The sequence below is a fragment of the Electrona antarctica genome (assembly GCF_951216825.1).
Source record: "Electrona antarctica genome assembly, chromosome: 7".
NCBI lineage: Eukaryota > Metazoa > Chordata > Actinopteri > Myctophiformes > Myctophidae > Electrona > Electrona antarctica.
Window position 1 is genome coordinate 16,091,115 of NC_136812.1, and position 24,400 is coordinate 16,115,514.

General features: G+C 44.2%; 1 protein-coding gene across 1 annotated transcript in view; it reads right to left on the reverse strand.

Moving 5' to 3' along the window:
• The window catches only part of sema6bb (sema domain, transmembrane domain (TM), and cytoplasmic domain, (semaphorin) 6Bb), a 196,013-nt gene that overhangs the window by 35,430 nt on the left and 136,183 nt on the right, over positions 1-24,400 (reverse strand). Inside the window, exons 11-13 of the mRNA XM_079506728.1 lie at positions 9,248-9,379; positions 7,452-7,601; positions 2,365-2,544 (exon numbers count right to left, since the gene is read on the reverse strand). Coding sequence (XP_079362854.1) covers positions 2,365-2,544; positions 7,452-7,601; positions 9,248-9,379 — 462 coding nt within the window. The remainder of the gene's footprint in view (positions 1-2,364; positions 2,545-7,451; positions 7,602-9,247; positions 9,380-24,400) is intronic.

Here is a 24,400-nt window from a genome sequence, read left to right on the forward strand (position 1 = left end):
TCTCTGGCCAGGACCAGAAAGAGAGAAAGCCTGACCTCATTTCTACACGCTCTCTCTCTCTCCTGATTAGCTAACTGCCTGCTGAAAGAGAGGGACACACCTCTAATTGCATTCCCCATTCCCCAAGCACACCAAATTAGCCCTCAAATACTGGCTCCAGGTCAGTTCACACCTCCACTTAATCAGCTGTAACCTCGGCATCAGTGCTCCACATTTTGCAGCAAATAAGTTGAGGTACAAATGAGTGAAATAGTTTTGCAGCTGATAAGGGAAAGGTGACATGGGATATTGCACTCCTCAAACAGTATAGTTTCAGTCCACCTACTGTGCAGTGGAGGATTAGACTGAAACATGATGCCGAGACATGAAGTGGCTAAGGAAACATCCCTTGTTTGCATTGTGTGCATGAGTGAACATCCAGATCATCACAGGGCGCAATTAGCGCCATTTAGACGACCGTTTAGCAACCCTGGCTTTGAAATGCTTCTAATTAGCTAAGCCTTGGTGGGAGATAATAAACAACTAAGTCTATTTAAGGGCTTCCAGTTTTTACCCGGCCTGCAGTCAACCTTCAATGTGGCACACTTACTAAAGCCCTTTATACTTTGTAATACCATCTTCTTCTTTTCCCAACGGGGTCGCAACAGCGGATCATCTGTTTTCATCTGCTTCTGTTCTCTGTGTCTTCCTCGGTCATTCCAGGCCACCTGCATTGTTCTCTCTCACCACATCCATAAACCTCCTCTTTGGTCTTCCTCTTCTCCTCTTACATGGCAGCTCCATCTTCAGCATCCTTCTCCCAATGTAGCCCTCACCCCTCCTCTTCACATGTCCAAACCATCTCAACCTCGCCTCTCTTGTTTTATCCCCAAACCTGACCTGGGCATATCCTGGCGGGGGCGGCTGTGGCTCAGGAGGTAGAGCAGGTCGTCCAATGATCCCTGGGTCGGCGGTTCGAATCCCGGCTCCTCCTGTCCACATGTCGAAGTGTCCTTGGGCAAGACACTGAACCCTACATTGCCTCCAATGAGTTGGTCGGTGTAAGCTTGCCACCATTGGTGTGTGAATGTGGGAAGTGAGGACGCTGGCGTCGAATGTTCGCCGCTTCACTTCCCAATGTGTGAATGAATGAACCATTGTAAAGCACTTTGAGCACTGCAAATGCAATTCATTAAAAATGCAATTCATTATCCTCTAATGTACATGTCATTTCTGATCCTGTCGATCCTCCGCCTCCTGTCCTTTCGTCAGTGACACCGTTTCCAAGCCAATACCGTCGTATATCCTCTCGCTCAGTTCGTCATATGATGAATAGCGAAAATAGCTAGTAGATAGGCTGTGGTGCATTACATTAAAATAGTTTTTGGGTGAAAAACTTGAAAATGACACACCGAAAATAGGGATGTCAAGTTATAAAGTGGTTAATGCCAGCCATAAACATAAGGATTCCTCCTGTATTTTATATGTATAGTGTACGGTAATGTGCAAGTTTCAAGGTTGTCCATGTGAAGCTGTATTGCTCCTACCTAATTTGAACAAGACCCAACGCCTCATCTCCTCCCAATCTGCCAATCAGATCCAAAAACACAAAGGTTCACCATCAGAATCAAGTGAATTTTAATTGCCAATTTCCTGAGGGCCACGGAACTATAAGAGATTGAGGATAATACGATTCTATCAATTCATTATTTTCTCATCTTGTCCTTTAAGTACTCGGCCTCATTATGAGTGGTTTAGATCTTCTGATAGTGAATATTAGCCGCTAATCCAATTATGTTCAGTTGGCCTTTCTTTATATTTGAGCTAAATGTACTGTAAATGTAAAATAATATAGTATTTTTAAATCATTTTTTATCAAATCTCGTAATCTCGAGGTTGGCACAGTTGGATACAATAGCTATTCACAAGATTATCTTGTTTTGGCACAGATTCGGTTAACCAACACACAGACGTAAAGGGTGTTCAATAGTAGTGATTTAAGGAAGAAAGAAAAATCGAAAACCTCAAAAATAGAGTTAGGTGGTTTCCTCTCGACAGCAATGAATAGTACTGGAATGAATACCTAAACTAAATGCACAACCTAAACCACACCTAGTACCTAAACTAAATGCACAACCTAAACCACACCTAGTACCTAAACTAAATGCACAACCTAAACCACACCTAGTACCTAAACTAAATGCACAACCTAAACCACACCTAGTACCTAAACTAAATGCACAACCTAAACCACACCTAGTACCTAAACTAAATGCACAACCTAAACCACACCTAGTACCTAAACTAAATGCACAACCTAAACCACACCTAGTACCTAAACTAAATGCAAACCCATTTCTTGTAAGTATGCTGTTTCTTTCTTACTTGTCGGGGTTGTATCCCTCCAGCTCCTCCAGGAAGACGTTGGAGTTGGTGACGGTGTTGTCCTGGTTGGGCATGATGAGGAACTTGAGGATGGTCCCTCTGCTGGAGCCCAGGAAGAGCACTGTGCGGTTCCTGTAGGGCCCGGCCTCCGTGTCCACCACCATCCTGTTCAGCTGGTACCTGCACCACCACCGCCAGGAGGGGCATACCGTTGATGTCAGGCACAAACCTCTCATCCACATATTGCAACCTTTTGATCAACGATCAATTAAATTCATCATACTACAGCGTCACACAAAAGCATCAAAAGTAGCACATCCGCAAGCTTGAAAGCGATGTTTTGAGCTTGTATAGATCTGCTACTTTTTTTATCGTCCTGAAAAGTGACAGTTTTGGACATATGAGGTTTCCCCTCGATAGAGACGATATGCAAAACTGTGTCATTGTCACCAGGTCACTGACGTTGTCACGCCTGGGATAGTGTATTTGTGACTTTTGAAACCCACTGCCAGCTGTGGAATTACGTCAGGGGGAACGTGGATGAGAAACATTTCAACAAGTTAGCCCTTCTCCAAGTCCCACCCCCCAATTAGCGATTGTCCAATGCCATATGGCCCGTCACACTCCTGTCATAGGACATATCATAGGAGTCAATGTAAAAAATGTGCCTGCACAAAATAATTAGCAACAATGATAGCAGTAGGAATACCAAAATAAACTATGGTGAAATGTTGCTGCTGGATGACCTGACAGTGATTCCCGGGTTTTCCCAACACACACCCACACACTTTCATCCCTTTCCCCAAGCCCAAAACTGCACTGACAAATGCAGGCTGTGGCTGTGTTTTATGGCAAAACCCATGTGCGCACGCACGCACACGCACACACACACACACACACACACACACACACACACACACACACACACACACACACACACACACACACACACACACACACACATGCGCGCATCTTAGCGTCTGTGATGCTGATGTGTTGACATGGTTACTTTGTTATGGTGTATCCTGAATCACTCTCTTAGATTTATGAGCATGTTTATGTGCAGTTACAGTCATATTTTTGATAGCAGATGTGTATTTATGATGTGATGTCATCATGGCAGTAACTTCAAAAGGAGTCTTGGGATCTAGTTCAAGTTTGAGTTCAACACACCAGAATCACGGATCAACTCGCCCCTTAAAGTGTTTATTTTATTTGTCTATTATCTATTTAACTGCTCCTATTTAACTGCTCCTCCTCGTCCGGTAAATGATAATGATGTTAATGTAGTTGATGGATAATAGCTAGATGTGGTTGCGGATTCTCCCTCTTTCTTTGGTATAGCGATAAACATTTGCCTGTGTTTGTTGAAACACTAATGTCATGCACATTTTTCCAGTGCATACTGCATGCCGCAGGCCTTGTTAAATGTCTTTTTTTTTGTGGCTTTCGCCTTTATTTTATTTATTTTTTTATGGAGGGACAGACAGTAGGCTGACAGGAAATGGGGAGAGAGATGGGAGGGAAGCAAGGGGCCAGTGAGGCTATTCAACGTTGAAGCTCTAGGTCCTAGTGGTAGGAGGAGGGACTACAGGCGGACCCGTGGATTCATGACCGGGAAACCCCGTGCAGCTGGGCTTTAACATTGAGCGCTCGGTTGCCCTACGTCACCCAGGACCTCAAAGTTGAGGTCCGGGGAGGGACTTCCGGCAGTCTTCCGGGTGCTTCAAAACGCCACTGAGCAACTTCCACTGACATGAATAGCTGGGGGGGCGGAGCTTCGCGCCAGTTCAGTCTCTATTATATATATACTCTATGGAGGGAAGACATGCAGTAAAGGCCGTCGGGATCGGGAGTCGAACCCGCGGCACACTGCCAGACTGGATTGCCAGCCAAGGTGCCTGGACCACTGAGCCATGGCCCAGGCCGCCGCAGGCCTTGTTGACACGTTTTTTTGGGGGGGGGGCTCTGGCTCCAAAAGTGATATTTTTTTTGTGGAAGATATTCCGATGCATGTCAAAATCAAGGCTGTTTGTCACACCTATAAAGGGTAGGGAGTGGTGGGGGGGGCGGCACTTAGCAAAGGGTGAATGAACCCTCAAGTGGAGCTCAGAGGCTACGTGCACGCAGCCCTTCCAACCCGAAGAGTGGCGTGAGGGTAGTGCTTTTTTGACTGGTGCCCAGACCTACAACCCGCCCTGCCCCCCACCCAAGAACATTCTGTGCCTGCACGATACAATATAATTGTAATGTGATGTGATGTATGCTACCCCCCCCCCCCCCCTCCCTCTCTGTCAACACCCCCACCCCAATCTCTGCCCCCCCCCCCCTATCCCTCTTCTTTCTTCCTTTCTTTCATCTTCTGAAGATGCAAGTAGGCCGGGCGCAGCGCACGCTAGCGACCAGCAGCAATACGTTTGGTTTGATTGATGTATGTATACATATATGTGTTTCAAGCCTTATGAACTGCTGTAAAACCTTTTGCCCTTCGGGGACACTAATAAAATGTAACCTTGAACCTTGAGATCAACAGATGGTAAATGGTGCATTTATATAGCGCCTTTATCCAAGGCGCTTTACATAGATTGTGCATTACATTCACCCATTCATACACTGATGGCGGCGGAAACCATGCAAGGCACCAACCAGAACAGCAATTAGGGGTTCAGTGTCTTGCTCAAGGACACTTTGACACTAACTCTGGGGGAGCCCGGGTTCGAGCTGGCAACCTTGCGGTTACCATCCAGCCACTCTACCCCTGAGCCACCGCCGCCCCTATGGTATAGCCGTTGTAAAGGGGAAGTGCATCGGTATGAATGTGTACGCTGTCGGTGTAAAAGTATCGGTGCTCAGCCGACTTCCTTCTGATTAAATAAAGATTTTTAAAACATCAATACTGGTTACTGTAATCAGCATAAATTATAGGTTTCATTTATTTTACTGATTCTTGGAGTAGAGCAAAAACTAAATCTTGGAATACAACTCATGTAACAAGAGCTATCGCCTTTTATGTCTCGGAGAACGCCGCAATTTTGAAAGCCCTAGGGCCAACCCCCTCACATGACCTTGTATAAGCAACATGATTGGTTTTAAAAAAAACCTTAACCTGTCATTTGAGATTTGACCCCCGACACATGTCTAAAAAGGTTGGTTAATCTCGCCATGTGACCTCCGGTCGCTAGGGGGTGGGACAATAATATAATAATAATTTGGGCCCCACTCCTTGGGGTGTTTTTTGTCACTGTATATTTGCACATAATGTGAAATGTGTCCTGTATTTTACCCATCCTAGGAGCAGTAAACAGCTGTCGGTGTGAAGTGCTCGGGGAGGGGTTAAGTGTCTTGCTCAGTTTGACACATCCGCACATTGCATGGGGCGGCAGTGGATCAGGGGTGGAGGGGCTGGTAGAGCGGCCGGATGGTTCCCAGTTCGATCCCGGGCTCCCCCAGAGTTAGTGTTGATGTGTCCTTAAGCAAGACTCGCATTGTTTCCTCTGCTATCGGTATATGAATGTGTGTGTGAATGCACAATCTATGTACAGCGCTTTGGATTAAAGCGCTATATAAATGCACCATTTACCATTGCTGAGGGCTGCTATCGAACCTGGGATCTTTGCCTTCCCAGGCGAGCTCTATAACCATTCAGCTATGGCCGTCCCTATGTGAGTAGAATTCCAAAATGTATAGTGGCTGATAAAGAATTCCAACCAGTCTCTCTCTACTTTCATTGGGGAAAAAAGTGTTTTACCGCAATGTTTTGTTCTTTAGTTGTTTGGCAGTTGAATATAGCATACAGAAATCAGAGATTCTTTTTATATAAATCCTATAATAATAGACTAAACCATCTTGGATTTTTTTTTCAACACGTTATTTCCGGGTGTCCGCTTCCTAACCCATTTAGGTCTGACCTCGAATTTTTTATTTTTTTTCCTAAATCCTCCAGTTTTCTGAAATAAATATTCTTATCTCGCCCCGTATCATTGAGGATGCGCTAGGACGTCCTCACACGTCGGATGTACGCGTCGATTGGGACCCCTAGGATGCGTGGCGACGTCCTATGTACGGAAACGGTTAAGGGGTGGCGCAAGATATAGCCCTGAGTGTTGAATTGAAATGACGTATATAGTATACTGTATGCGTCAATGGCAGTCAATTAAGCTAATCTCATACCCCCAGGTTGAGAACCACCGTAAAAGATGGTATGTCATTAATTTACTCTATCTGTCCACTGCAGTCATTCATTCGTTCATCTATGGATCCAATGAATCACCCCAACGGGAAGCTTTCCAATTCATTTAAGTGCATTATGGGTTGCTAGTTAATACGCAAAATGCTGTCCAGGCTCCAGTGTGTTCAAATGCCTTGCTTGGCATTCTCTCCTCAACCTCCGCATAATGAAATGAATCCCATGGAGCAAAACAATATTCATCACATTTGCATAACAAACTAATTACGCTGGGCGTTTGGTCATTAATAATATCAGTCAACTAAATGGATTTGTTTTCTGAACAATGGGGGGCGGGCAGCGGAACCACACAGGCTTCAGCTCAGTAAAATGCTCCGTGTTCATTTATCTCGGAGTGTAAAATCTAAATCAACCTAAGTAACCTAAACCTAAATAATGGGCCTGTCCATTTTAACACTCACATGGTAAAATGAAGACTGTGGATTTTAATGTGAGTGGATGTTCTAGCACAGCCAGGCTCTGTAATCACCCTGTGGCTGTCCATACTGTGTATGCATAAATAATATATTAGATGGTAGAGAGGGCATGAACACAGAGAGAGAGAGAGAGAGAGAGAGAGAGAGAGACAGAGACAGAGACAGAGACAGAGACAGACAGACAGACAGACAGACAGACAGAGTAGAGAGACAGAGAGAGAGAGAGAGAGAGAGACACATGCGTGTGTGCGTGTCTCTCTCTCTCTGTCTCTCTACGCACGCACGCACGTACGCACGTACGTACGCACGCACGCACGCACGCACGCACGCACGCACGCACGCACGCACGCACGCACGCACGCACGCACGCACGCACGCACGTTAGTGTATGTAGTGTATGTACAGTATGAGTGCAGCCTCCTCACCTGACCATGGTTCGGACTATCCATGGTCTCTGTCCCAGAGAGGGGACGGCCTCATCCATCAGAGGATGAGTCTTCACAAAGTTGAGCATCTCGTCCGGGAAGGAGTTGGACGAATTGAACCTGGAACCTTGGACAGCACAGCCACCGGGCCTGCATGGGGGAGGCGGGGGTGGGAGGTTAAACAGACACACAGATTCACAGCAGTGTTGGCATCAGACAGGGAGCTCTTTTCCTTTAATTAAAGGCAGTAACATGGATGATGCAACGTTATGATATAATGTGCAATATATACAAGTTTGCAAGTTTGGCACAGTAGCGGCTGGACTGGGAGCAGCAATTCCTCTGTGCAATCAATCAACACACCCATCCATCTCCACCAGAAGTGAAATTAACTCCATCTGCAGAACACAGCCATGCTACTACAGGCCTGGCTTCCACTGAATCTGGGGAAAGACTGCAAGAATGTTTGTACCCTGATGCAACACAGGAAGCATGTCTCTCAGGCGGGTCATCCTTAGTTCTATGGTCTAAAACCTAACCTAGCCTTAAAGGAACATTTAGCCTTTTTTGAGTGGTGCAACCACTCCAAGGAACAGCAATGTCCCTATGTCCTAACCTATGTGACTATGTCCTAACACAATGTTTAGAGTACCAATAGGGGCAAAAGTGGTGCTGTTGTGCTAGAAACAGAGAGAGAGAGATAGTGTTGCACTGTTGCCTGCTAATATGAGAGAGAGAGAGAGAGAGAGAGAGAGAGAGAGGTCTGCTAAATGCTAATTCCCCCACACAGTAACTCTGTCATTTTCGGACGCGGGGCGGCTCGCCGGAACCGGGCTGGCAACCTGGGCGCGTTCCTGTGGGTCTGGAAGTTCCGGGGACCCCCACACGGAGTTGCACCACTCAGTTCACACGGGTGTGATTTTTCAAAATCATCCCCATATCCTCACTAATGCTCACTATGGTGCGGTGCCATTCCTTGTTGCAAGAGATTGAACTTGAAGCAACAAGTTGCATCGCAAGTTTGATCACACAAACATATTGCTCACACAAATCTACCTGTGTAAAGATACACATGTTGTCCTCTCTCTCTTTCTCTCTCTCTCCCTCTCTACCAAAAATAGAGCGAGCAAAGAGAAAGGAAAGAGAGCGTAGTTATTTATTATTTATCTATAAGAGTATACAATCTAATATAATAGTATGCATTGCTGACATGTAGCACTATGGAAACTGAAAACAATCTCCACTCATCACCTTTGATGAGTCACAGTCACTGTCCGCTGTTTCTATCCCATATCCAGGAGGGACTGTGACAATACCATTGCTAGGGGTCATGGCTCGGCGCCTGGGTGTGGACTGTCTGTTTGGGATTCTGCGATTGGTTGCAAGTTTCATAGCAACATAGGTTTAAAAAAAACCCTCTTAGAACAGTGGTTTAGAACAGTGGTTCTAAAACAAATGGCAGATCTGAATATTTTTGAAACATCTTGAAAAATGGCACCCTGGCACAAAACATGTTCAGATGGGGGTCCGCAGCCAAATATAAATCATTTCGGGGGTCCTTGGCACAAAAAGGTTTGAGAACCACTGAAGGCATTTGGCCTCAGGTCTTAATGGGTTAAGGGTCTAGCAGCAATACTACTTTGTTTACTGATTTGCCAGTAGGTGCAATTTATTACAAACTTAACAACTTGAGGAACACACTATGAATATATAGTGTAGCTTAATTTCTAGACTATAATGCTCTTAACTTGTTGTGTCTATGGAGGTAAATTAAAGCTACCACAGCACATCTGTACCTTGGCTTGGGGATGTTTTCATCTGGAACAGCTGTCCAGATTGACTCTGGCGATTTCTGCTCCTTGAACCTCCCCTCAAACACCGAGGCCAGCTGCTCCATGTCAAACGCACACACCGCTGAACCCGGGATACTGCAGGAACACAGAGAGAGAGAGAGAGAGAGAGAGAGAGAGGCAGGGACATTGTTGAAGTACTGCATTTTTTGTAAAAATATCAATATAAATACAAGTGAAAATGCAGAATTAAAAAGTTATATATATATAGTAATATACTCATACTTTGCAGAATGTCCCATTTCTACACAAAGTCGATATTTATAAAAACTATAGCCAAACTAGCCAACTAGCCAAATTACTATAGCCTTTCATGAAGTATTATAGGGTTGAAGTGGTTAAACTACTGTATAGTTACTTTTTGAAAACTTTAGTTACTATAGTAACTAAAGTTTTAAAAGTTTGCCTCTGAGATGTAGTGGAGTAGAAGTAAGAGTAGGCCTATTGAAAATTGGAAATACTCAAGTTAAAAAATATATATACCTCAAAATCTTACTTAACTCTTTTTTTTGCTAAGTACATATATATTCGTACCCCCCAGCTATGGGACATTATCAGCCAGGTACAAATATGTACCATGTACCTATACCCCCGTATACTCCATATATGAAGCGGTTGAGCACCAAAGCAGCTTTTAACATTGGTCCAGTTGCTATGCAACGCCTCCGTCACCACCAGCTATGGGATATTTACAACTCCTCTCCATTTACCTCGGCTTACAAGCAGGATTTTCAAAGCTCCATAACTCTAAAACTACGAGCGCTGCCCTTGGTGGTTGTCATTCATCCAAAATTCGGATGTCATTTGTAACTTTGTCTCGCCTCGCTCCCGATGGATAATTTTAAGACATTGATTGTTTTATATTCCAATATATTTTCGGGGGAGAAGGAATGTACGTCCAATAGAGCATCGAAAAAGTCTCCCACTGACACGACATCAGTGGCAGCATTAAATAGTACAGCATTCAAAACAACCTTTTGACATCAGGAAGTATTCTATTTTGGGGTCAGAGGTTTACAAAAGTGAATATTAGCGACATCTGCAGGATGGGAGGATTACTAATGGTGACTGGTAGATTTACAAATGGTGAGTGTCACAGCTGTTGTAAAATTATCCATCAGCTCCCGACATGTAAATGTTTACAATGAGAGTCTGCAGGCTGGTACAGTGGATATGAAACTGATCCTCTTAAAGTGAACGCAAGCGCTGGCACAGCTTAACTATCCTTCTGCGGCCACCTAGTGGCACAGAAAGTACTTGAGTGAATAAACTTAGTTACTTTACATCACTGGGTAGAGACAGAGAGAGAGAGAGAGAGAGAGAGAGAGAGAGAGAGACAGAGAGACAGAGAGACAGAAAGACAGAGACAAAGAAAGATGTAGTCGGAGTAATGGGATGTCGTAATAAGAGGCAGTATACAGAAAGAGATTGTGAAAGAGAGGTACAGCAAGAAGACACAGGGAGAGAGTAAGCCATTAGTCAATATTCACAACTGAATTAAATGTCAGTGCTGTTTAAAGTATATAGGCATTGCCTGTTGGTACAGCAGGAGATGGATGACAGAGGATGACAGAGGGATAAAATAGGATGTGAATTGTGTCCGGCGTGTGTGCATGTGTGCGTGCACGCATGCGTTTTTCCCGGGGGAGCGGAGCAAAATAAAGATGACAAATTGGATTTGGAGCGGTCATATTTGTGGTTTTGAACACTTTGAATACAACGAAATTGGAACCGAGAGTGGTGGAATGACAGGATAAGATGTGGGCGAAGTGGAGATATGAGATGGACCCAATAGCCAGATTAGACTCATGCAAAGTCTTTGGCTTGAATATAAAACAAAATAGGAAATGAGTCATTGAAGCTTCGCTCCCTCTCGGAAAAAAGAGGGAGGATTCTCGTAAAACAGAAATGAACCCTACAACAACATGTTCCAGTTAAAATCCTCTCGAGGCTGTTTAACTCAACTCTGAGCGGAACATTTCTCATAGAAGAACCCACGGTCCACAAGGACACACCTGCTTACTATCTTTGTGGGGACATTAAGTCAAACATTTCATTAAAAACCCAAACCATATACCATAACCTAATCGCAACATAACCTCAAAATCACTATCCCTTACCCTAAAACAAACCATAAATGTAACCAGTCACTATAAGCCCATATGCAATTCGTGAAATAGCCCTGATCTCCATATTTTCGAGGACCAGAACAGTGTCCACAGACTCCACACAAGGTCACGCACGCACGCACGCACGCACGCACGCACGCACGCACGCACGCACGCACGCACGCACGCACGCACGCACGCACGCACGCACGCACGCACGCACGCACGCACACACACACACACACACACACACACACACACACACACACACACACACACACACACACAGTCTTTAATCAAAACATTGGTTTTAGATAAATGGTTGCCACTTGCCACGGTTGGAAACACACTGACTGAAGTACAAGATAGGAAACTAGAAGTGTACTGCAGGGATGTCCAGCAGGGCTGTCAGTGAACTCCCTGTACTCTAAAGCTACTACAGACAGATGCTTTCCCAGCTAAGAAAGTGAAGTGTGAGGCCAAAATGGGCTGAGGCTAAGTTTGATCCATGTCCTTCCTTACTGGTGAGACAAGTCTGGACAGCCTGCAAAAAGAGAGAGCAGAGCTTCTGACAGAGATTGGGATAAGGAACAATGAAGAGGTCACCGCAGGCGCAGACAAAAATACTTGCACGTTTGCCTGCAGGTGACAGGAAGCATTCATCCAAGAAGCCAGCATCACTTCAAGAACAGATGGCCCGTTCTGTTCCAACAGAATTAGGTAATAATGGAACTGAAGTGATCAAAGTCTGTATCTTTGCACCAATACTAATTAAGCCTAATAGAGTGCCATCTTGAAATCATGTACAGAAATGTAGCCACATGTGGCCGAGCGAGAATCTTTTTTTGTGATGATTTGATCGAGACATCCATACTGAATTTAAGTAGTTACATGTGTTGTGTATGTATGGGTTGAGATAATCTCTCTCTTTTTTCTTTCTCCATCTCAAGTGATTCACACACATACGCACGCACGCACACACACACACACACACACACACAATGATTGATCCCAGGCTAGTTATTAGGGCATGCCTCCTAGTGGAGAAATGTGCGTTACTGAACACACCTTTCTAGTTTGGCACATCATTGATTTGTAACTTTTCCTCAGTCATTTTAAGCTATTTATGATCATTGTTCATATCGGTACTGCCACTTGAGGGCCAATGTCTCAAGTCAGTGCATAGTTTGGGGCACATTCCCCGGAATAGATGGACTTGTAGAAAGTATTCACATTTGAGAAGTTGAAACCTGATCATTTTTGGTAACATTTTTGGTGTTTTGGTAAAAAATTTAACAATTGATTGATCAAATAGGTGCTGATAAATTTTCTTTCAATCAACCAATTGAGTAATCGACTAATGATGTGTATACTAGCAACAACAAAAATATTTATTTTCTTCTTTACTGTAGACTACATCTCAACAAACACAACTGGATATGTCAAATATTTGTACAGATTCTGTACAAATATTTGACATATCCAGTTGTGTTTGTTCTGTACTACAGAACAAACACATGGGCCCTGTACAGGGGGAGAAAAAAAAATCACATTTCTTTACAGGAAAAATAAATAACTAGGCTAGGCTGCATCCTGTCTTTGGCTCCTGTCTGGCCAAAAGACCTCATAAACAATGTTCTCCATGGCCAAGCAGCAGAGGACGTATCTCCTAGACTAGAATGGTGAATGTGCCTGAAATGCCTCAGCAGCTGCAGTATATCACCATGTGTCTCCTCCATAGCCTGTAGCCAGTGGTACCCGTGCATACGGATTGTGCTCATACATGTTCCATCTCCGGGCAGAGGCAAGCTCCTCAATCAGACTGAGAAAACGTGCGTATTGTGGGAGATAAGGAACTGAAAGTTGTGGGTGATCAATGAAGCAGTTCCAGACCAGAGCGGCGGAAACTTGTGTTGTCCCAGATAACAGCGTACCTGTGCTGCTCTAGGCTATCTGTCTGATGTGCTTGGTAATGTAAGTTTAGCCATTTGAATGGCAGTGTTCTATGTATTGTATTCATGACGATTTTGCAAAATAGAAAGAATTGTGTGTAGTGCAGTGTTTTTTTTGTTTTTTAACTGAGCTTTTTACATTTTTAGCCCATAAAAACAAATCTGTTTAAAAACTCCGGCCACAGTGTCGATTTTTAATAAAATCACACCCGTGTGAAGTAAGTGGTGCAACTCTGTGTGCTTCCAGACCCACATGAACGCGCCCAGGGTGCCGGCCCGGTTCCGGTGATTCGCCCCGCGTCTGAATCGGTCGAGAAATGACAGAGTTACCGTGTGGGGGTCCCTCTACTGTACTGTACTGTACTGTACTGTACTGTACTGTACTGTACTGTACTGTACTGTACTGTACTGTACTGTACTGTCACACCCGAAATCATCATATATACAGTTAATGTGTGTGTGTGTGTGTGTGTGTGTGTGTGTGTGTGTGTGTGTGTGTGTGTGTGTGTGTGTGTGTGTGTGTGTGTGTGTGTGTGTGAGTGCGTGTTAGGCTGCGCAACAGTGAAAACCAACCAAACGCTATTTTCGTGCTCAGACAGACCCAGCCAGCCAGCCAGCCAGGGACAGACCCAGGCAGAGACACACAAAGCTCCGTAATTAAGTGGTTGCACCACTTAAAAACTGCGTTTATGTGTCCCCATGTGGACAAGACAAACATAGTTTTTGGCTGCCCACGTCACGTCAGCTACCGTACAGAGAGATTTATGTAAACGAGACCGTGTAAAGTAGAGATATTTTCAAAAACGAAAAAGCTCAGGTGGTTTTGCTGTGCATTGGGTTGTACCTCCACCTCCATGCTAAGGAAAGGTCTTGACAAAAACAAGAACATGGGGTGGGTGGTGAGGATGACTTGTAGTAGAATGATATTATAGTTATTATGGGTCCCTGGAACAAAATCTTTTGAGATGGGAGCGTGATTAAAAGGATCGAGGTGATGAAGTGACATCATTATTTTTTCAAAACCAGGTTGATTTTTCAACACAAATAAAATCAGCAACCTGAAGGCATCATATATAGTTCGATGTGAAATAAATTAATCTCAAGTATAGGTAGTGAGGACTTGAGTTAAGGTGGGATATTGAAAGCATGTGGGGGGGGGGGGGGGGGTCTGGAGTGGTGTGTGTGTGTGTGTGTGTGTGTGTGTGTGTGCGTGCGTGCGTGCGTGCGTGCGTGCGTGCGTGCGTGCGTGCGTGCGTGTGTGGCAAGCAGAGGGTGACTCAGCCTCTCTAGTTCGCTATGGACACCAGACGCATACATCCTTCATCACTGATACTCTCTCACGCACGCACGCACGCACGCACGCGCGCGCACGCGCACACACACACACACACACACACACACACACACACACACACACACACACACACACACACACACACACACACACACACACACACACACACACACACAGTGACACATCACGTTCCTGTTGACTGCCCCTCCGATTGCTGCAGGACGGCTTGTTCACAACGGCTTCTCCAGGAGGAACTTAGCATTCATAGGAAGGGACGAGGCCTCCCGATTATCCCCCCCACCCAGCCAGACACTGAGGCCAGGCTGGTTCCACCCCCACCTCTCTGTGGGTCTCCTGCACCCCCAGCCAGACACTGAGGCCAGGCTGGTTCCACACCCACCTCTCTGTGGGTCTCCTGCACCCCCAGCCAGACACTGAGGCCAGGCTGGTTCCACACCCACCTCTCTGTGGGTCTCCTGCTCAGTGCTACCATTGATGTACATACACACAGTAGTAGAAAAGGGCCACTTCAACCCAACCAGATCTTATTTTAATGATGTTTAGGACACAATAAACACTTTCCTGGGGTTTTTATATGTGTAATATGTTTTTTTTTAGATATTTTAGTATTTAAAATAAATTAAATTTAAATTTTGGCTTAAAAGTTGTCTATATACGTCCTTTAACCATATAACACATTTTAAGTTGGTGTCCCTATATTGTTGGCCTGATGTCATAGGGGAAACTGTTCCCAAAATGTTATGTATGTATGTATAATGTATAATATCGACAAGCTCACAATGTGTCACGTCACGTGTTGCATTGTGAGCTTGTAGATCGGCTGATTTTGCTATTCATCATGCGAGGAGGTGTACAGTGGTAAATTCCTTTTTGTTTCTTCACTAGATGCCTCGTCTCTTCTGCATTCTTATACTTTGCCAGCCTGTCTATTGCTTAGTCTCCATCTGGGTCACCCCCCTCTCTCTCTCTCTCTCGCTCTCTCTCTCTCTCTGACAGTGTCTGACTGACAGGCATTTAGGCTGCCTCTGTATGGAGTCAGTGTTGGAGTGAAAGAGGTCAACTTGACTTCCACAAAGTGGAAACTTGCTTCACCGCCACCCCCCACACACCTTAGAATCACACTATAGAATAGAACGGCTAGGGAGAAGTTTTAAAACCTGTCACGTCCTCCCATCTCAAACTCTCTTTTTTAGTTTCTTTCCACACGATAATCTGTTCATCTACCTCTAAACTTTCTACGACTATAACCCAACGACTCTGTCATCTGTCTTCATTCTGTCTTCATTCCCTACTGTCTGGATTATTCCGTCATTCTCATTCTCGGCTTTCGTCAGTCACCTATAGGCTATAGACTTCTCCTCATGTTAGCTCCCTGTGCACAGTGGTGGAAAAAGTACTACATTTAAAGGTATATTCAGTGATTTCACTTCATTCAAATATCACTTCTTTTTTTTTTTTTTTTTTGGATAATCCTCCCTACTATTAGTGGAGCAGATTAAGTCAATATATCATAAGAATCGTTCACTTGATCATACAAGCACCAAAATTGGCACACAAGTGCTTCGGAACCTACTCTCTCAGAAAAGTACGTTGTCCACTTGAAAAAACAAAATGGACACCACTTTTTCAAGATGGCCGCCATTCGAGGTGGTTTTAAACAGTGTTTGAGTTATATTGAGCTATAAAATCCTATTTTGATGGCATATACATCAAAATATATGTTTCTGAGTATGATAAATCCAATTCTGCATTTAGAACATCAAAATTATTGAATATTATGATGATGTGGGACAAACAATGGGAATTAAATGATAAAGTGCGGCAGATTAAGTCCATATTCCATAATAATCCTTCATGTGGTGGTACAAGCACCAGATTTGGCACAATTGATGTCCAGGATGTACTTTCTAGGAAAATTATGTTTTCCAGCTGAGAATCCAAGATGGCCGACCAGTTTTCAAGATGGCCACCTCGTCAAATTAATAAGTAGAACTTTAGTGAACAGAAATGTGTGATCCACACATTGATCCAAACATCAAAATGAATGTATTCTGATGGTGTCAATTTAATTCCAATATGGCCGCCGGTTTTCAAGATGGGGGCTATTACGCAACTCAAAAATTGCGTTTTCGGAAGCTGTCTGATCACAGATATTGTTGAAGGGCAACATCACCATTCATTGAAATGCTGTGATCAAGCTCTATTGGTTTGTAATTTTGTATATAAGAGTGATGTCAAAGCACAACCAGGACACACTGGTGACATCACTGCTGTGAGACTCCGCATGGGGTTCAGTGTCGGCTTGTAACGTAGCTGTAGTTGTGGTTTACTAACTGTTGTAGTCGTGTACTCACTGTAGTTTGTAGTATACTTTAGTGTCCTAAATGCTATCTAATAAGCCCCTGTATACTGTATATCTCAAATAGAAGTTTAGTTAGTTGTAGCATTGTAGTTGATAGCCGCACCTGAATTGACAGGATGTGTCAGCGTGGGAGAGCTGAGACAAGGGTAACAGGGATTCAGTTACCTGGATGGTGTACAGATCGCACAGGACTTGCACTGGATGAATGGTCGGGCTAGGTGTAGGACACCAGATGCTTGAACCTAGATGCATCCCATATTTCAATGTGCTTTGGTTTTGTACGTTTGGGTGGTAAAAGGATATAGCCCTCTGCCTTTAACCGTATAACACAAGATGTTCCGCTACTAAAACTGATTGGAGGAAGTGTCAAACAGATACGAAAGAGGAGTTGAAGTCTCCCCGTATTTCAGGCAATACACCTGTTGCCCATCATGTTAGACTCATCCAGATTGGATGATGGAGGTGGCAGTGAGGATACATTGAGGCAAAACAGTACAAAGTATCACCAAAATTGTCGGGCAAATGTTTAGCAACTGAAACTCCAGCGTTCCACTAAGAGAGCAGCTGAAATTCAGAATGATCCTGGTGAAGGACACGCAAAAATTCAAAGAGTGCAGTGCAGCGGATGTGATCTCCCCCCCATCGAAGCCCTGTATGACGATCGTTGTGTCAGCAAAGCTCGTCGTGGAATTATGAGGGACCCAAGCCATCCCAACCGCAGGCTGTTTGAGATGCTGCCACATGGAAAACCTTTTCGCAGTCTCGAAGCCACTGGAAATAGACTGCAAATAAGCTTCTTTCCCCAAACAATCAGATACATGAACGAACTGATAAGAACCAGGGCGAGTTTACCTAACTTTTCTACTACAGGGAAACATGTACATATGTTACTATTTTTCTAGCACTCTTTATTCTATCCCTTTGTTTTGCTGTGCTTGCTGTGTTTTTTGTTGTTTGAATATTATGCTATTATATCTATGCCGCTGCATTGTCTGTAAGGAAGCCAATTAAAAATAAGTTTTACTCTTATATACCTGTACATAAGATGTAACAATAAAGTCCAACCTTGAACCTTGATCTAGGTTCAAGCATCTGGTGCCCTACACCTAGCCCGACCGTTCATCCAGTGCCATTTAAGTCCTGTGCGATCTGTACACCATCCAGGTAACTGAAGCCCCTTGTCTCAGCTCTCCCACACTGGCACATCTTGTCAATTCAGGTGCGGCTATCTAACTACAATACTACAACTAACTAAACTTCTAGTGGAGATATATACAGGGGCTAATTAGCATTTAGGACACTAAAGTATACAACAAACTACAGTGAGTACACTACAACAGTTAGTAAACCACAACTACAGCTATGCTACAAGCCGACACTGAACCCCATGCAGAGTCTCACAGCAGTGATGTCACCAGTGTGTCCTGGTTGTGCTTTGACATCACTCTTTATACAAAATTATAGAGCTTGATCACAGCATTTCAATGCATGATCAACGAATGATGTTGCCCTTCAACAATATCTATGATCATATACAGCTTCCGAAAACGCTAATTTTGAGTCACGTAATAACTGCATCTTGCAAACTGGCGGCCATATTGGAATTCAATTCCAACACCATTAAGTTCTTACAGTCAGAATACTTTCATTTTGATGTTTGGATCATTAACACATTTGAATTCTACTTCGAAAACCTTTTTGTTGTTTTGTTTTCTTGCATTTGGTGAGGCGGCCATCTTGAATACTGGCAGCCATCTTGGATTTTCAGCTGGATAAGGTACTTTTCATAGAAATACATCCTGGACATCATGTGTGCCAAATGTGGTGCTTGTACCACCAAGTGAAAGATTCTTATGGAATATTGACTTAATTTGCCCCAGCTTTTCGTTTAATTCCCATTGTATCATCATAATATTCAATCATTTTGAATTGGATTTCTCATACTCAGAAACATACATTTTGATGTATAGGCCATCACAATAAGATTATTCAATCAAACTATAGTTCAAACACTGTTTAAAACCATTTTGAAAGGCGGCCATCTTGAAAAATGGTGGCCATTTTGTTTTTTCAAGTGGACAACGTACTTTTCTGAGAGAGTAGGTTCTGAAGCACTTGTGTGCCAAATTTGGTGCTTGTATGATCAAGTGAACAATCGTTTCAGTAATCTGCTCCACTATATAGAGTGTGCTGACCATATAAGGAGTTCCTCCCTGTCCCCAGTGAGCCCCTGGGGTCAAAAAACCCTAGTTTCAGTTTTAGTGGCGGGTGGCAAAGCCTTCATCCAATCAGGATGAGAGGGGCCTTCCTCCAATCATGATCGCGTGTGGGCGGGCCTCGGTGCACATGCTGTTGGCCTGTTGCACTTCCCCCCACTGTAGAGCGTGCATGTGCACATTTTGTTACCGGGGCGGACTGGGTGGTTTTCCAAATCACCCAAATCACTGAATGCTCCTTTAAGTAAGTTAAAGGTCCAAGGTAAAAGGTCCAGAATTCAAAATGTACTTGCGTAAAAGTACAAAAGTATTGGCTTCAATATTTACTTTAAGTAGCCTACCAAAAGTAAAAGTACTCATTGAAAGTTTTCTACAGATAAAAAAATAATCATTTGAAAATAACAGATCTAAAAGTTGTAGATCAGCTATTTTCAAATGGCCGAAATGTATACAGGTACAGGGATGAAGTGGCTAATGTACTGTATGTTTTGTAATAATGATCGAAATCCATCAAATAAATAAATAAGTGAAAGTAGTAATATTTGGATTTGAGATGTAGTGGAGTTAGAAGTATTGGAAATTGGAAGTTAGAAGTATTGGAAATTGGAAATACTTAAGTAAAGCACAGTACTTAAGTAAATGTATTCAGTTACTTTCCACCACTGCCCGTGTGTGCATTCTCTTCTCCCACTGAAACCTCTTCCACTGGCCTCGGCCTGAGGGGGACTAGCTAATAGCTATAGCACCTCCATGACTTGTATAATATATTCTCTGTGAAATCCCGACAACGGCACACACTGTTCCCTTGCCGCCGGGGGCACCGAGCAGGGATGACATGTTAAGAAGTTTCCGGGGGCCCTGGAGCCAGACAGGGAACCCACAAAGATGCCATGGTTTGTGGAATGTTATCGTTTGATTAATGTTGGGGCTCTAGTGTGTGATGTGTTATCATCATGGTGCCCGGAATTCCACACGGCACACCTGCCACACACGCACACGCACACACACACACACACACACACACACACACACACACACACACACACACACACACACACACACACACACACACACACTCCCCCATTTTCCAGTTTCCCACCTAATGATGCGCTCCACTGCTGCTGCAGACCCAGGGGGACTAGCCAGCACATCTGCGCATCCTCCCTCTGATTCCTGTTTCTCCTGTCACCCGTGAACCTGTTCCCCGCCCTCTCCTTGTCCTCCCGATGTCCCCCATCATCTGCTGCGCTTATGGAGGCGACCACGTGACTTTCATAACGACCCGACTAATTATCTATACTAATTGCCTATATGTGGTCGTAGATCAGCTCACAAGTGCCACTCTCCCGGTATATAACTCAAACCTCAAGTGTACTGTTGCTATAAAGATGAGACACGCTTCAATCCTGTCCCTTTCTAGAGCATCCGGGTCCTGGCTTGTAAGTGGGATAAACCGTGGAAGGCCTTACATGGAATTCCACTTTGTATGGAATGTTTTCTATGTATTCCAACTAAGCCCCATTGAGACCTAATGAGCCAGCTTAGTCCAGTCCTGCAGCTGTAGGCCCTAATGGTCATTTCAAGCTCATACTAATAAATCTAAGAAAAAGTACTCATTTTTTTTTACTTAAGTAAAAGTATCAATACTGCAAGGTAGAAATACTCTGTTACAAGCATTGGCTTAGTATTGGCTTATGTACTTTAGTATCAAAAGTAAAAGTACTCATAATGCAGAATGTCCTGTTTCAAGTTTTCCAATGTATGATATTTTTAAAATAGCGGATCTACAAGCTCACAATGCGACGCATTGTGAGTTTGAAGATCTGCTATTTCCAAATGGCCGAAATGCATATACTGTACTGCTGAAGTGGTTATTGTGTTTTGTAATAACAATCCAAATTTACAAAATAACTAATAACTATGAAGCTGTCATGTAGGCCTCATGGAGTAAAAGTACAATTTGGACCTGAGATGTAGTGCAGTAGAACTAGGCCTATTGGAAATCAGAAATACTCAAGTGCAACTACCTCAAAATTGTACTTAAGTAAATGTACTTTGTAACTTTCCACCGCTGGCTGTGCTATACTCAGTGTTTTTCTGCTTCGGCCCCGAGCAGAACGGCAAAGACAACGCCAACACTGCACTCCCAAGGTCTTCTTGACCTCCCTGCTCCTTCTCCCTTTACATCTGCCTCCCTGTTTTTCCTTCTAAATAAAGCGCCAAAAGCATATTAGATACCTCTTCATCTCTCTTTTCTTGCCTTTCCCTTCCTCTTCCCTCCTTGTCTCACTCTCTCTCTCTCTCTCTCCATTTCACATTCTCACTTTCCTCCGTCTTGTCTCCAGTTCCCTGCCTGACCTCCTGAGCGCTGCATATGTTTGTGTCGAGGTGGAGCACAGCGGGAAACACAAGCTCTCGCTTTCATCCCGCTCAAAGTCCGGAAAGGCCCGGGGCGTCAGCAGTGCACATGCAGAGGCCCAATTGGTGGTCAAGAGAAGATTGTATTATTATAAATGTGGTAATTCAGTCGGCTCCGGAGCCCCTCCAGGCACCGCCGTTCCGTCTGTCCGTCTCCGACGTGTCTCTAGTCCTATCCCTCTCAGCCTCGTGTCAAGTCACACACACACACGGCAGGGACAGAGGCGTCCTGCAGAGTGTGTCATTATAGGTGTGGTGAGCCGGTGTGCGACTGTTAAGTGATTCCTGGGCCGCACGGAGCGAACCGTTAGGATGGAGCAGTGCAGTCGCTCGTTTCCCAGGTCCTGCGTCACACTGTTTTTCTCCTGCACGCTACCAGCCAAGGCAATTTGTCTGGCGAGCATTTAGTGTGGCGGAGAAGGCCACACAGCGCTGCTGTGAGGTTTATGGCTTTCAGCACTCCTTCTCTCGCTCTCTCTGTCTCCCTAAGCCGATATACGGTAGGTGTGCCTGTGTCGTGCGCTAAAAATGCCGATCTACAAGCTCACAAACGTGTCACACTGCGACACGTTTTGAGCTTGTAGATAGTCCATTTTGTGTGCACGACACCGAAGCGCAACGAAATGCAACTGCTTTTACTCTCTCTTTCTCTCTCGCCCTCCCCTGTCTGTTTATCTATCCACCCAAGTCCTGCTCTCTCTCATTCCTGCACTCCAGTCATTTATAATAGCGCCCAGCAGCAGTTTAGCCAAGCATAATGTGTGTGTACAGCTGGTTCTCTTCTATGACATGCTGATAATTCTGCTATCTGGGAACCAGTGTGTGTGTGTGTGTGTGCGTGCGTGTGCGTGTGCGTGTGCGTGTGCGTGCGTGCGTGCGTGCGTGCGTGCGTGCGTGCGTGCGTGCGTGCGTGCGTGCGTGCGTGCGTGCGTGCGTGCGTGTGGGGTGGGAGATATGGAAAAACTAAAATATAATATCACTATTTTTTCAAGCAGTATCACGATATGTGTTTTTTTATGGTTATTTGTCAAGTTACACCTACACGGTAACAAAAGGAAAATGGACCAGACAGACCATTTAGACTAAAATACTTAATTAAATTTTGGCTAACAAAAAGTATAAATCACATTCACTGTATCCCGATATATACAATATCTCTGAAAAGACATTGCATCGTCTTGACGATATTTATCACTATAATTGCCCACCCCCCACGGGTGTGCATGTGTGTGTGTGTGTGTGTGTGTGTGTGGCTGTATTTATCTGTATGCCTGTCTCTGTCTGAGCACACACACGTGTGTGTGTGTAATTTGACATGCACACCACGGCCACACACACACACACACACACACACGCACACACACACACACACACACACACACACACACACACTCAAACGCACGTTTGCATCGCCTCCGACCTCGGCCAGTTAGTGTGACATTCCTCCAGACGAGACACACAGAGACAACACGTTTTTTAACTCAAATCTTTGAGGGGGGCTGGAACAACATATTTTCAGATGGGGGTCGGCGGCCAATTACATATATTTGTGGGGGTCCTTGACATGAAAATGTTTGAGAACCACTGACATAGAAACATGTTTTTTCAGAAAACTGTCAGGATTTAGAAGACATTTAGTAGAATCGTCCTCAAGTCTAAATGGGTTAATCACTTTCAGCCCTCTAAACAAGAGGACGTGCATGTTGTGCATTATTGACTTCCTCGTCCTTGACTGTTTTCTTCATGTCCTCCATTTCTCATTCCACTCTCTCTCTCTCTCTCTCTCTCGCTCCTCCATTAACATTCTCCCCACACTCGCTGTTCGCTCTCTCCCCGTTTCTCCAACTTCATCCTCAATTTGTCTCTCTGCCGTCGCTCAGCCCCTCTCATCCAACTGTATCCCTCCGTCTGTCGCTCTCTCTGTTGTCTCCACCTGTATGTTTTCAACATTCTCCCCTAATAGCAAGATGACCAGAGATCTCAACCTACTTGATATGTCTTATCTCACAAGATAAGATTCTGCTAACAGCCTTTTTTTTAACCGGATGGGTTCCACGGATTGGGGGAAATCTAAATTCGATCCAGTGGCTAGAACAGCGGCGAAAATGGCATACACCCGTTACTTTTAAAATGAAATATATCGCCATCCTATTCTGAAGGACTGCCCTATAAGTCTTTGAGTTTGTTCTGCAATGCAATTACATTTAAATGTCTGAACTGTTTCCACTCCGTTTTTGTCCCTACATTGAATTGGTAGGTGGACATCTTGAGATTGCGAGATTAACTCTCCAGTTCCTCCACTGTGAGTGGTGGCTGTCGTTGAGCGGTTGATGCTAGTGTCTTTTCTGTCTTGATCTGTTATTGTGGGGTAAGCTTTCGCAGGATCTTGTCGATCTGCTATATTCTGCGAAAGCTTACCCCACAATACAGATACTGGGGTTTAACTGTTTTTGATATAAATCGTATATATTATTATTATTATTACAAGCTCTCAATGTGTCGCAAGACACTTCTTTTTCCACCACTTGGGTATTTTACGGTGTATTGCATTGCATTTGCTGTGCAATAATAATAATAATAATAATAATAAGCATGCTGCTGAGACCTAGACTATAGCTGCCCAAACCCTGGGTCCGGCAGCAGCATTCAAATGATTAGCATTTCTTTGAACATGCCTGGAGTACAAGATGGGTTTAATGTGCCAAGTAGAGCCGCTAAGATAGCATCA